At 39.5% G+C, this 15,712-nt stretch overlaps 1 protein-coding gene across 4 annotated transcripts in view; it reads right to left on the bottom strand.

Moving 5' to 3' along the window:
• Nucleotides 1-15,712, bottom strand: part of NSUN6 (NOP2/Sun RNA methyltransferase 6) — a 391,580-nt gene that overhangs the window by 289,436 nt on the left and 86,432 nt on the right. For 2 of the 4 annotated variants that reach the window (XM_053713964.1, XM_053713965.1), the window contains exon 3: nucleotides 6,604-6,759. In XM_053713964.1, the coding sequence (XP_053569939.1) occupies nucleotides 6,604-6,759 (156 nt within the window). Of the gene's footprint in view, nucleotides 1-6,603; nucleotides 6,760-15,712 lie in introns of those variants that run through there. The other 2 variants (XM_053713966.1, XM_053713967.1) reach the window with 2 other exon arrangements.

Raw genomic sequence — 15,712 nt, 5'->3', positions numbered from 1 at the left:
ATTTTCTTAAGTAAACCTTCTAATTTTTTATCCATAGGATCTTTGAAAGCGCAACTGTCTTCTATTGGTATAGTTGTGCGCTTAGCTAGCGTTGAAACTGCCCCCTCTACCTTAGGGACCGTTTGCCATGCGTCCCTTCTAGGGTCAACAATTGGGAACATTTTCTTAAATATAGGAGGGGGAACAAAGGATACACCTGGCTTCTCCCACTCCTTAGTCACAATATCAGCCACCTTCTTAGATATCGGAAATGCATCAGTGTGTACTGGGACCTCTAAGAATTTGTCCATTTTACACAATTTTTCAGGGATCACCAAAGGATCACAATCATCAAGTGTAGCTAGGACCTCCTTAAGTAGGGCGCGGAGGTGTTCTAGCTTAAATTTAAATGCTATGGCATCAGGCTCTGCCTGCTGAGAAACTTTCCCTGTGTCAGAAATTTCTACCTCAGACAGGCCCTCCCTCACCGCCAAGTCAGAATGATGTGAGGGCACTACAGATAAATTATCCTCTGCGTCAGCTTGCTCATTTTCTGTGTTTAAAACTGAGCAATCACGCTTCCTAGGAAAAGCTGGCAGTTTGGATAAAAATGCTGAGAGAGAATTATCCATTACTGCCGCTAACTGTTGCATAGTAATCGCAATTGGTACGTTAGATGTACTGGGCATCGCTTGCGCGGGCATAGCTGGTGTTGACACAGAAGGGGAGTATAGCGAGCTATCTTCACACCCTTCAGCTAAAGAATCATCTTGGGCTATATCTTTAAGTGTAATTGTACGGTCCTTAAGCTGTTTGGATGCTATAGCACATTTCACACATAAATTTAATGGGGGAACCACCTTGGCCTTTGAACATAGAGAACATAGGCTATCTGAAGGTTCAGACTTAAAAGTAACTTCAATGCAATAAAATTTATTTTTGACAAAAACGTTACTGTCTCTTTAAATAATAAAAGTGCACAAATTATTACTGAAACATCAAAAAACCATCAAAAACACATCCGATTTTTATGAAATTTTCACCACAGTGTCATAATGCTTTGAAAAGGTTGCACACAAATTTTCAGACCAATTAACCCCTTAATGCCCAAACCGGAGCTAATAACAGCAGTTAACCGGTTAACACACTACAGTACTCTGCCACAGCTTGCCCTGTGGCTTTTACCTTCCTTAGGGTTATTTTGGTAAGAATATAAGCCTCCCTGGAGCCCTTCCTGATGCCTCCAGGCTCCCCATGTGAAGCTGCATGAACTGACTAGTCAAAACAAGTGCACAATTGAGATGCGAAAATGAGGCTTCCTTCCTCTGCATACCAGAGTGGAGGGGCCTTTCTGACTAGATTAGGTGTCCAACTAAGTGCCAGGCGCAAATTAATCCCCAAAAGTGTTTTACGTTGATAAAAAAACACCTATTTAAGTTGAAAACTTGCTAAAAAGCAATCAATTAGCCCACAATAGTGTCAACCAGCATAAGCCCTTAAAATAAGCCATCCTTTTATTGCTGAATCTAATAACAATGGCTTACCTATCCCAGAGGGAATTTCTGACAGTCTTCTAGCATTACTGGGTCTTGTTAGAAAAATGACTGATCATACCTGAAGCAGTTAAGCCTGCAAACTGTTCCCCCCAACTGATGTTATCTGGTTTCAACAGTCCTGCGTGGGAACAGCAATGGATTTTAGTTACTGGTGCTAAAATCATAGTCCTCTTAGCAGAAATCTTCTTCACTTTCTGCTGCAGAGTAAATAGTACAAGCCGGCACTATTTTAAAATAACAAACTCTTGATAGAAGAAATAAAAAACTACAACTAACACCACATACTCTTTACCACCCTCGGGGAGATGCTACTAGTTAGAGCGGCAAAGAGAATGACTGGGGGGGCGGAGCCTGAGGGGAGCTATATGGACAGCTTTGCTGTGTGCTCTCTTTGCCACTTCCTGTAGGGATTGAGAATATCCCACAAGTAAGGATGAAGCCATGGACCGGATACACCAATGTAGGAAAAATATAGAGATAATCTCACCAAATTTGAGAGAAAGGCTTTAAATGAGCTTAAGAATAATCAAGACATTATTGTTACTCAGGCAGACAAAGGAGGGTCTGTTGTCATATTAGACAAGGAACAATACCATAACAAAGTTATGTAACAGCTCAATAATGAAGAATTGTATATAAAGTTATCTTAAACCCCACTATGTCTTTCAGACAAATAATGATGTCTTTACTAGATACTGCTATTGAAAATAATTTGATTGATAGTGACTTGGTGGATTTCCTAATGATTGATGATCCTAGGATACCATATTTTAGAATCACACCTAAAATCCATAAAACTACTATAAATCCACCAGGTCGATAGTGGCCAGTAATGGCTCTCTCTGAAAGATTGAGCAAATGGCTTGAAGTACTTCAACCTATAGTCATGGATTTGTCAGGATATATTAGAGACAGTTCACACCTTATTCAACAACTTACAGATATACAATGGAGTGAACAATACAAATGGCTGACTATTGATGTCACAGCACTCTATTCTAACATACCACACCAACTAGGTCTTGATGTTCTGTCCAACATGTCATACAGATATACTGAATATGATAATCATTTTATTACATTCATAACAATTACAGCGTTCTTACTTTCACATAACTATTTTGTTTATGAAGATGAATATTATCTACAAAAGAGTGGCACTGCAATATTTATATGGGCTGGCTTGAGTATGGTCTTATTTTCTCAGATAGTTGCCCCTTCTCTGATAATATAGTACTATACGGCAGATTCATTGATGATCTGATACTTATATGGAAAGATGATAGTATATATACCATAGAACATTTCCTTCAATATATGAATTCTAATAAGTACAATCTTAATTTTACTAGCCAACAAAACAAAACAGAAATAGATTATCTAGATATACATCTTGAGATTGGGCCCAATTATGAAATAATTACATCTATATATATATATATTTGGCGAAAAATACTATCTTGCACGCAGATTCATGTCATATTCCACACGTTAAAAAAGTTATCCCTAAGGGCCAATATCTCAGAATACGTAGGAATTGTTCAAACATTGCAATATATTTCAAACAAGCAAGAGAGCTTACTGAGCTTACTTAGAGGTTACAACAAAAAATCCCTTCTACAAATGGAATACAAAGTTTCCAAAATAGATAGGGCTACACTGTTTGTGAAAAGACACCACTCAAAGACTAAAATTCAGGATGATAATGTTCTCTTTATAACAAAATATAGTCAACAATACACAGAGATATGAAATATCTTAAAACAAAATTTACATATTTTACATATGGATGAAGCACTCAAGTCGATAACTAATAAGAACAAGATCAAATTTATAGCGAGAAGAGCTCAAACATTGGGAGACATTACTAGAACCGATCTTTCAGAAAAAAACAAATCTCCAATTAAATGGCTAAACCCAATAAATGTTTTGTTTTTTTAAATGTGGCCTTATTCCTTGTAAGAGCTGTTCAGTTACACAAAAGAACAAAACATTTAAGTCAACTGTTATGGGAAAAACATATGATATTAGGAGCAGAATAGATTGTACTACACAATTTGTTATATATCTGATTACTTGCCAATGTAGCCTTATTCAATACATTGGGATTACCACTAGATCTTTGAAAGAAAGAATTAGACAACATCTCCTATCATTAGATGAAAAGGAAGCCAAAACCCCTGTGGCTAAACATTTTAGACAACATAGAAAGGGCACCAAATATTTCTCTTTCATAGGCATAGATAGTATACCTAAAACTGTGAGAAGAGGGAATAGAACTAATTTATAATTAAAAAGGGAAGTTTTTTGGATTATCAAACTCAATACGAGGGCACCAGAGGGCATTAGTAAAAGATTAGATGTAGATCTATTTATAAGATAGATGACAATATTTATTTTACCTGCATACATCTAATATTTTGAGACTATAAAGCTCTATCCCCCTGCATGTCCACTATACCCTATAATAATAATATACTTCAACAAAATAATAATATACCCCAAAGATCAGGTACAGAAGTACTATATCGAGTTTCCTGTATTTCCCAATTAAGGCTAAGTCAAGAGAATATAGATCTACATGCCTCCCCCCTTTCTGGATAAATATCCATGCCTTAACTTTTTTTATATAATACAATAGATGAGTACCATATATCAAAATGTCTTTACCTTACTAATCCAACTAACATATTGGCATGGATTATCTTCAAATTCTGGAGATTATAAATCCATATATCTTTGATAAATTTTTTCAATCTTTTCTCTCTGTGATCATATAGATATAACTTAAGTATTTTACCTTACCTTACCTTTTCTTCCTCTTTATGTAAATAAAATATATATATATATATATATATATATATATATATATATATATATATATATATATATATATATATATATATGTATATGTGTGCTGTGTATTATACATATATTTTTATATATGTATATGGCTTTATGTTCCGATTCATTTTTTGCATGCTTATGTATTAAAAATATATATTTTTTTATATATTTTTTATATATATTTTTATTTTTCTACTTTTTATATCTTATTTTACATAAATATTTTTATTTTTACATTTAAATATAGGTACTTATTAAGTGTTAATGGTTCAAATTCTGATGTTGATTAATACCAATATCATCATTATTGGGGGAGCTTTTCATCATTCAAATATATATCGTATGGTTAAATCATCTAGCCAATATCACTTTAAACCTCTATACATGTATCTTATTTATAACCGACATTAAGTCTAATTTTATTTTTTCCATTATGTGAAAATTATTCTTTATCTTATTTGTATTCATATTCTTAAGTTTACTTTAATTGTTGTGTGATATTTGTATGTCCCTCATGTGTCACTACACTAAGAGCTTTGTTGGATCATGCTTAAATCTGTCTCTCACTCTCTTTCTACAAATTATGCTGACAGTAATTATTGATTCATATCATTACACTAAACAGCTATGAAGGAGTTAATTATAGAAGAGAGGGCGAGTACACCTTTCTGCATTTCTATTGGTTATACACACCCAATAAATGTTTGTACCTTTTCCGAGTTTATTACCTCTGATACCTCTGATGAAGTGCAGGTACGCCTTCGCGAAACATGTCAGGTGTGTCTGCTATGTCCCTTTAATTGTGGACAAATAAACCCTACCTGATTTACAGCATTGTTATTGTGGGCTGCAGTTCTTTCTTTCTTGTCATTTGGATTAAGCATATGAGTATTATGTCTGCAATAGGTATAACAAGACATTTGGAAAACATTAAGGGGAAACACATTTTATAGCTCAGTGTAAACCAAGGTAGGCTTAGGGTCTCAGGAATGTGCACATCTTTAGCACCCTAGGCAGAAGTGTTTGCAACAGTTTGTAGTAATGTTATACATTGTTGCAAACAATGTTACCTACCATATAGTGCTAAAGACGTGCATACTCCCAACCTTCTACAAGACTGCTTAGGTTTACTTTTTTAACAAAAGAATATCACGATAATTAAGCAAATTTGATAACATAAGTACATTGGACAGTTGTTTAAAAACACATGCTCAATATAAAGCATGAAAGTTTAAATTTGACTTTACTGTCTGGGTCCTACAATTTGTCAAGCCCTGTGCTATCATAAAAATTACCCTTTACCTTCCTGAAAAGGACATTCTAATGCAAATATTGCATGCTCTTATTCAGCAGAATATGTCATTTTTCATTAAAGGGACAGTCTAGTCAAAATTAAACTTTCATGATTCAAATAGGACATGCAATTTTAAACAACTTTCCAATTTACTTTTATCATCAAATTTGTTTTGTTACCTTGGTGGTATTTTTGAAAAGCTAAACCTAGGTAGGCTCAAAATGATTTCTAAACCATTGAAAACTGCCTCTTAGCTCAGAGCATTTTGAAAGTTTTTCACAGTTAGACAGTACTAGTTCATGTGTGTCATATAGATAACATTATGCCCACTCCCATGGAGTTATTTAGGAGTCTGCACTGATTGGCTTAACATCATGTCTGTCAAAAGCACTGAGATAAGGGGGCAGTCTTCAGAGGCTTAGATACAAGGTAATCACAGAGGTAAAAAGTATATTAATATAACTGTGTTGGTTATGCGAAACTGGGGAATGGGTAATAAAGAAATTATCTAACTTTTTAAACAATAAAAATTCTGGTCTAGACTGTCCCTTTAATGAACCTTAGATAAATTATGTGTTTAGTCCACAAGAAAAAAAGTTGAACATGTAAGTAAAATCCCACTTGGGAGTCACAAGCCTTGCAGCTTCAAGCAAAGAGTGCCTGTGTCCTGCTCGGAAGCTGCAATGCTTTGCAGAGGTTAAACACATAGTTATGATTGGTCAATAATGCAGAAATTACAGTCTAACAAAATTATGTAACTTTTGCATTACATTGCCCCTTTAACATTTCTTTAAAACATAAATACAATAAATACATATTTTACTAATCATAAAGAGGCATGAAAGGGTACTTTTCTTCCCATAGCCGTTTGATCTCTGTGAGAATAGGGGATATTGGAGTAAAGCAGTAACATTTATTACAGCAAACCTTAATTATTTCTTCATTAAGAAGCTTCTTCGCATTTTCTACGGATGTAAAGAGAGTGTTTACTCGGACAGTTGTAAATACCGGAGGATGAGGCAGCTTACTCAGCAAAAGCTCAAATCTTCTTTTAGCTTCAGCACAGCCAATCTTTTGCACAAGCTGTAAAATAGGAAGACAGTTTTCACATAATCATTAGAGAGCACAAGAAAAAGAGCAAACAAAAAGAACAATTATCTAGTTTTAAGTGAGCAAGATGCATGTTCATTGAAAGTTATAAAAAAACGTAACAATTAAAAAGGCAATTATAAAGATATAATGACCATACATGCTGCAAATCATTACAGCATGTTATTTTATCGCTAGGGACGCTACAAAGCTATGTGTTTAACCCCCACAATGGGGTTAAACACATCATTAAAGTACAGCTCAGCACTTGTGCACCTAGCACTGATTGGATTGCAGAGGTTAAACCCATATCTTTGCAGCATTCTTAGTAATAAAATAACAATGAATTAGCGCATGTAATTTTAGCAAATAGTGGCACTTTAAAGGGACATTGTACACCAGATTTTTCTTTGCATAAATGTTTTGTAGATGATCCATTTATATAGCCCATCTGGGTGTGTTTTTGTAAAAAAGAAAATTTATGCTTACCTGATAAATTTATTTCTTTTTCGATACGAGTCCACAGATTTCATCCTTACTTGTGGGATTACGCCTCCTGGTCAGCAGGAGGAAGCAAAGAGCACCACAGCAGAGCTGTATAAATAGCTCCTCCCTTCCCTCCCAACCCAGTCATTCGACCGAAGTTAGGAAGAGAAAGGAAAAGCCAAGGTGCAGAGGTGTCTGAAGTTTAACAAAAAAATAATAACCTGTCTCATAGAACAGGGCGGGCCGTGGACTCATCGTATTGAAAAATAAATAAATTTATCATCAGGTAAGCATAAATTTCCTTTTCTTTTTCAAGATACGATGAGTCCACGGATTTCATCCTTACTTGTGGGATAGTACACGGATGAAACGGGAGGGACAAGACAGAGAACTTAAATGGAACGCACCACTGCTTGAAGAACCTTTCTCCCAAAAAACAGGTATCGAATTTACAAAATCCTTAGTAGCTTGCAAGTAGAACTTTAAGCACGAACTACATCTGAATAATGAAGCAGACGTTCCATCTGAGAAGAAGAATTAAAACACAACAATATCCTGAGAAATGTTCCTTCTGAAACAACCTTAGAAGGCAAACCAGAATTATTACTTAATACTACCTTATCCGCATGAAAAATAAGGTAAGGAGAACTATATAGAAATGGCGAAAACTCAGATACTCATTGAGCAAATGAAATAATAACAGGAAATAAAACTTTACAAGATAACTCAATATCTAAGGAATACATAGATTCAATGGAACCTCTGAAAGAACCATAAGACCTAAAGTCAAACTCCATGGAGGAGCAAGTGATTTAAACACAGGCCTGACCCTAATCAGAGCCTAACAAAAGGATTGAACGTCTGAGACACGTGCCAGACGCATGCATAACAAAATAGATAAAACAGAAATCCAACCCTTTAGGGAACTCACTGAAAAAAATCCTTCTCCAATCCTTCTTGGAGAGAAGATAAAAATCCTGGGAATCCTAACTCTACTCTAATATTTACACCCTAATTTAAGGTAAATCTTCCTAGTTACAGACTTACATGCCTGAAATAAGGAATCTACGCCCGAATCAGAGAATCCCCGCTTGCATAGGATCAAGAGTCCAAATTCCAATCAATCAGTAACCCAGAAGCCTGGCATTCTGACACAATGCCTTGAGATCCAGCCGATCCCATATGAAAATAAGGTTGGAAAATACTCCCGGATGGAGCTCCCATTCTCCCAGATGAAAAATCTGTCTACTGAGCAAATGCGTCTTCCAAGAGTCCACCCCTGGAATATGGACCGCTGACAGATAGCAATAATGAGTTGCTGCCCACTGGATAAGCTTGGCCACCTCAGCCCTGGTTAAGGAGCACCTCGTTCCATCCTGGCGTGGACAAATTGTCCGTCTTTAAAAAAAAAAAAAAAAAAAGATGAAATCGGGGCGAAGCCAACCGAGACCAGATCAGATCAGAAGAGCTTTGAGCTCGCTCTGAGTACCAGGAAGTCTATAAAAAGAATAGACTCCGCCAGAGTCCACACAATGCTAAACAAGTTCCCTGGAATAGATGATCCAGAGACTAACTGAGGAGACAAATACGCATAGTCTCCATTCCCCGAGTATGCTTAACTGCATAGACCTGAAGTGGAAGCAACAAACGGAATTGTAAGGAACAAAAAATACTGCTCAGTTGATCAAGCTTAAAAGGATGAAAGACAGAGTAGACCACACTGGAGATCGAATCTGTAACCCTTGGGTTGTCACAACGTTCAGCCACCACGCCGTAGCATGCTGAGCTACCTGTCTGGCTATTGTGGCTTGCTGACACCAGCAGCCCAACTATACCTAAGTACTAATCCACTGAAGGCCGAGAGGTGGATTGAAGAACTAGGCGAAAAAAGACCTAAGTCAGAAAATCCTACATAGATATGGAACCAGTTACGATTCCTAAGAAAAAAACTACCAATAAGCTTGGGACTAAGGAACACTTGTCCAAAGACACCTTCCTCTCATAGGATCACGGGAAGTATAACACCATGTCCGAGTAAATCCTGCTTGTTGCAAGGATGACACTGGGAATAGGACATCCACCAGATAAAGCCCATTGCAATGTCTCATAAATGAAGCATTGTCAATAGCGATCCCAGAGTCTCCGTAAGAACTCAGAACTATAGTAAGATCGAAAGGACCACAAATAGAATTGTTTGTCCAGGAAGTCAAACCCAAAAACTTGAGACGATTCTCATGACCGGCACATGAAGGTACCTGATCATAAATCCACCGTTGTCATAAAACGACCCACTAGGATTAAGGGAGGAATGGCACAATAAAAGTACCCCTCCTGAAGGACAGTACCCTTCTCACAAAATGGTTTGAGGATTCCCGTTTTACGAGAACCAGATCCTTGACCAGTATTAAAACTGGAACCATCACTCCCAGGTCTAAGAGATCTCCTGCACAGGGAAACTCTCTATTTGTCTAAGCTTCAGAAAAGATTGAAAGCAGAGACTGCCTCTGAGAGAAAAACATTGGAGCTTAAAACCAAACTTAAGCGAAAAACGGAGAGACAGCCCCCACAAGATCCAATTCCAGACCGGGACACGTTATCCATGCTGTCTTCAACAGCAGGCTGTGTTCTTCTTCTTTTTTTTCTTTTTTTTTTTTATATCAAGCCAGGTCTCTACAAAGTTAGCTCCTGGCAAGGACTTTGAAAACATATAACCGTAAAACAAGGCTCCAACCATAAGATCCCAAAGACTGGGACAGAGCCCAATGCCCCCAGTATAAAAACTAAAAGGGAATAAATTGAAATAAAGGAATCAGCCATATGAAAACCTTTATCCAGTCCTGGATGTTATCCAGGGAAGCTACTGACTGAATAGCATCAGACAGTGCAACAAACCAAAACACTGTCACACTAGTGACGGTAACAAAGCACACCGAAGGTTGCTCTTGTCAACCCTGGTGCGTGTTTATTCCCAATAGGACTACCCTCTAAGGATATAGAAGTTCTTGTAGTGAAGTCGAAACTACACCTTTCCCCTTAAGGAGAGCCGCCCAGTCTCTTTAGCCGAGTCGGCAATAAAAAACAGTCATGAAAATATAGGGAATGCCTAAGGTACCACTCCGTCTCAAACAGAGCCTCAGAAACATGGAGGAACCTTATGGAATAGCAATTCCTCTAGCAATGCTTTTACCTTGTCCATAAAATTTTGAATGGAAACTATAGGAGAAATCTGTGGCCATGTGTTAACAGACACCCAAACAACAATCGCCGAAGAGGGAGTGGGTTCAAACAGGAAAAATACATTTGACAATCAACTATTCTTGAGTGCGTTTGCTGCAACCTCAGTCATAAAGGACGAACTAGCAATAAACAGCTGAAATTCATTTAACAGAACGCACAAAGAACAAGACGTTACAGTCTCTTTAAATCTAAAGTAACTTAGTCTTGTAAGATTTAGTACCATCCTACATCACAAAGGATGATTTAACAAACAAAACAGCCACAATTCTTTTAATAAAGTTTACACAGAAAAAATATTACTGTCTCTTTAAATTTTAAAAGAATGTTTGATTTCTGTCGTTCAGAAACAACTCAATAACATATTAACATTGCTGTAACAAGACATCGCTATGTACATCAAAAGCAATGTCTTTACAAGGAACCGCAGAGCACTGCCTGTGTGTCATAAATTATGTTGAACACTATAGTGTAGACAATTGTGGTATCACCAGACTCCTAACAGGCACCACCTTAGAAGGAGTATTTACAACAAAATTTAACAGAGGAAAATATGTTACTGTCACTTTAAATTTTAAAAAAGGAGGGGGCGGAGCTAGCCACGGAGCTGAGTAGCAGCACTTCCAGAGAGCTCTGCCGTGAAAAGTTTAATATTTAGCTATTTGGGATTAAAAACACCCGTAAATTCTGCCTAATACTACTGCAAAAGGCAACTTGTTGCTTAAAGACCAAACTGGTCCAAAGATTATACTCATTTATTTGAGGCAACCTGAAAAGATTGGGAGTACTGATCTCACACCAGATTCCCAGCACCCACAATTTAGAAGCCGCGTCTCAACCTAGCCTGCCTGCAGCATACGACTCCGGAGGGTCGGGGCTCCGCTCCGGAGAGGTTGCTGAAGTGGATACACTCTCTCCCTACCTCCGGTGACTTACAGGAGATTGCTCCGATACTTACCCCACCAAACCGCAACCGCGGCGACCTCGGACACTTGGGGATCAGCCGGAGCGGCTGCGACAACACCGGAGATACTCTACGGGGGTTGAGAGGCCCCCCTGGATGATCACCCGTTTGGGGCTATCTGCTCTACCAGATCCAAAGAGACTGTAGTTTTGGCGCGAGCGGCCGCCATATTGGACAGCGTGATCGCAACATAAGGATCTGGGTGAGTCGCAGCACTGCTACACTGTACAGCCCCAAACACTTACCAGCCGCAGGTCTGCACTTGGGACATCCGTTCTCAGTGCACTTAAGGGGCTATCTTGAAAAACAAACTGACAAGCTCAGCAATTAGCCCGAGAACTTATAACTGAGTGGAGAGGCTTTAAGAACAATACGCTAACCTCCACAGAAAGAGCCTAAATCGCTATATCGCTACTGACACACAATTCAGTTTTTTTCCCTACTGCATGACAGGCTTACAAACTATAGGAGATACTTGAGACATTGGCAAATCTTTAACACCAGCACAGCCAGCTTTATTTATACTTGTTATAACCTCCCTAGCCCATGAAAGAGAATCAGTTAATGGGATATTAAAGATACTCTGGAAGTGTAAACATAGCTGGATACCTACTACCCACACAGCCCAAGAGTAGGCCCTGTAGACTGCTTTATCTCTTGCTGGGAGCCTTTGCACGGGCAATTTGAGCCAGAGACTGACCCCACCATTTGGTGACGCATCTACATTACAATCTGAGCAGCTTAACCGGATACAGTCCAGCAATTGCAAGCATTACCCCCCTCCCTGCCATTTCCCACCAGATACTACTGGTGGGTCATATCCTCACCCCCTTTACCCACTTCGTCAATAGGAGACACATACCCAGGGGAGAGGGGTTCATTCTCACAGCCGCAACCATCACCATATCTCCCGTTCTGGAAAATAGAGGCTGAACATATATAAAGAATACACCTCAAGGAGAAGGTCCCGCTTTTCATTCTCTCACTGTTGCAGATATACATGTCCATGTAAACCAAGGCACCAGGTATAAAGACTCCCAGATTAGGCTGCCCTTACCAGAGCGTCCTCTTCATCTGGAGGAAATAGACCATAACAACATGTAATTGAACACTAATTGTTCGTGGCCCGCCGGCTAATGGGTTCTTAATAGCATATGTCAAATATATAAGCAAGCTCTCAACATTAACGCACATATATAACTTGATAGTCTCGCATCCCATAAATACAAGATGTCGCAGGCCCAGAAAAGGAAGCAGAAGCCCCATGCTACGCCGAAAAGAACTGTGGTAGATCATTTTCAGCACCGCTCTAACATGGCCCAGGTGAGATCAGAAGATGAATTCTCAGATACGGGGAGTGCCTCAGACACCCAGACCGGTTCAACCTTAACGCAAAAGGCCTCACAGGCCCTGGAGATATCCAATAGTACTAACAACAATATGATAGAAACCATCCAATCCCTGTTAACCTCACATCATGATTCCTTGACTAAGAGATTCGATAGATCGCATGCCGACTTGAATAGAGATATCGGTCTCATAGGAGAGAGAACTGATGCGTTGGAGCGCAAACAAGAAGACTTGGCAATAGATCACACCAACCTTCTTAGCTACTCCCAATCCCTGGCCATTCAGATCACTGATTTGGAATTGAAGCTGGCAGACCTAGAAGACAGGTCGCGTCGCAACAATATACGCATCAAAGGCGTACCGGAATCAGTTCTACCACAGGACCTTGAGAAATATCTACATGGCCTATTTGAAGCTGTACTGGGGTCAGCGACAGGTGATGAGAATCTCATAGACAGAGTACACAGAGCCCTCAGGGCACGAACAGCGGATGGTGGACAACCAAGAGATGTGATAGCGAGGCTTCACTACTATACCTACAGAGAAAAAATCATCAGAGCCTTGGCCAGAGACAAGCAATTGCCTGAGGAGTATGCAGGTCTGCAAATCTACCTGGATCTTTCTACTCACACGCTCCAGATCTGCAGACATTTCCAGCCCTATACTAAAATACTGAGAGAGAGAGAGATCTGAAGTACAGGTGGGGGTTCCCAGTAAGGCTGTTTATCACCAAGGACAGTCACCAATATATGGCCTCTACCCCTCAACAGGCACGTGAGTTGCTGCAAAAGTGGAACTTGCTCCCTCCAGATGGAGGTGATCGCTCTCCCGATACAGAAATAAGCAATGGATTGAGGGCGTCAGCCCCACCATGGAAACCGCTACCACAAAGATCCTCTGGTACTCCTGGAACATCCAACGAAGCCTTTAAGAAGCGCAGAGATTCTACTGATCCACAACGAGATGCAGACAAATAGAGAGCCTATCTGCTTTCCTTTTTGTTCTACTTGTTTTATTTACTTTGTTCATTCTATTTGCTGGACCCTCTGAAAGAAGAAGATGACTCATCATAGGAGGGAGTGCTCTACAATGCTTAAGGACTGCCATGCTGACTAAGCAGGATGAAGATGGGTGAGACCTAAGCAATCATATATTGTAGCTTGTTTGTTTGCCCAAGTAATGGACACTTGCCATGATCCTTAAACGTGCCTGTTTCCTTGCTTATGCTCACATGTAAACTGTTGTTTTGTTGTATTGAGTTATTGATCACATATATATTGTTAGCCTATTGCACAGATTTATATACTTAGGCAATTGAACACCCATAAGCTTATTTATACTGTCCCCTTCAGCACTTAGTAGCAGGAGACACTGGGAGGAGACTAAACTTGTATCTAAGTGCTCATAACTGGTACGTGGCCCCCACCATACTAGGACCTTCCTCATGAGCCAGATATGCACCCTACCCATATCATATCTTAATGCCTCCTGCTAAGCCCTGTCCCGCATTGGGAGTATAGAGGCGTCGAACTTAACTTAAACACGACTACCTTACAAGATGACTAACCTGCCCTTGCCGATACTTTTAGCTGTAAGTCTCTGACTCCTATGACAAGTCGATCCACAGTTCGTACCCTGAAGATTAGGGATAATTCCATGCCCTCTAGTGATCCACCCTCTTTAGACATAAGCCACTAACCTAAGCAATGCCTTCATTGATTAATGTCCTAGCTGTCTGTCATGCAGAGGACCCTGGGCTACGACCCTAATACCCCCCTCAGTTAGTCCAACTGCGATAAGGCATTGATCAGGTTCCTAGCGAGAGCCTGATTGTGTAATGAATAGGGCTCTATACAAGGCACAGGGAATTAAGTAATGCCTAGAAAGGGTAAGGTAGTTGATACGCCACTAATCACTTTACTTTGTATCGCCTAGTTCTGCTCAAGTTCCCTCCTGTTGTTGTTGTTGTTGAGATTAATGTTTATATTATGAGGTTTACAGCATTGAATGTTCTATTATGTATGATGTACATATGCAATACATATGCTTTTTCATTCCACAGATTTATAACCTGTATTTTAAGTCGGCGGGGCCATGGACCCCTCTCCGCTTAGCTCCCCCCCACCATATTAGTTGTGCCCCACTGGCAAAGCCCGGTTGGTGCACTCATTGCGAAAGTGTATACTTATCACTTTTATCCAGTCATAGAGGTTTCCTTTTATAATACCTCTCAGTTAATATATATCACGTTTTCCTAGCCCTCACAGCGTAAGACTGATTCGCCACATTTGACTACTAGACTGATTTTCCACCCTAAGTAACCCAGGCAGCCCCCCGTCACTCCCAAAATGGCCCCGATACGTATAGCTACGCTGAACGCGCAAGGCTTAAATTCCCCCACTAAGAGGAAATTGCTACAGCGATATCTCCTAGCACACAAAATACACATCATATTCCTACAGGAAACACACTGGATGGGGGAACCCCGACTCTCTGGGATTTCCCGATACTTCCCAGTATGTGAAACTGCCTCCAACTCTGAGGGCAGGACTAAAGGAGTTGCCCTCCTGATTAGTAGAGACTTGTCCTTTACCATGGAGTATATTGAAAGAGATAGCGAGGGTAGGTACCTGATACTTATCTGTTCACTTAATAACACACTGTTCACACTAGTCTCATTATATGCACCTAACTCCAAACAAGTTCCCTTCCTCCGCAAATTATTAGCACACGTAGAACAGATCAAAAGAGGACACCTAATTATTGGGGGGGATTTCAACATGGTCTGGGACCCAGCCAAAGACAAGCAATCCACCATTACGACACACTCTGACAGAAACGTCTCATCTACCTCCAACGCTTTCCGGAAACTCATATACCAACATAACCTCTATGACGCTTGGAGATGCTTAG

This window comes from Bombina bombina, chromosome 5 (assembly GCF_027579735.1).
Source record: "Bombina bombina isolate aBomBom1 chromosome 5, aBomBom1.pri, whole genome shotgun sequence".
Lineage (NCBI taxonomy): Eukaryota > Metazoa > Chordata > Amphibia > Anura > Bombinatoridae > Bombina > Bombina bombina.
Note: the sequence above shows the minus strand (reverse complement) of the source record. Positions and strands in the feature narration are given on the sequence as shown.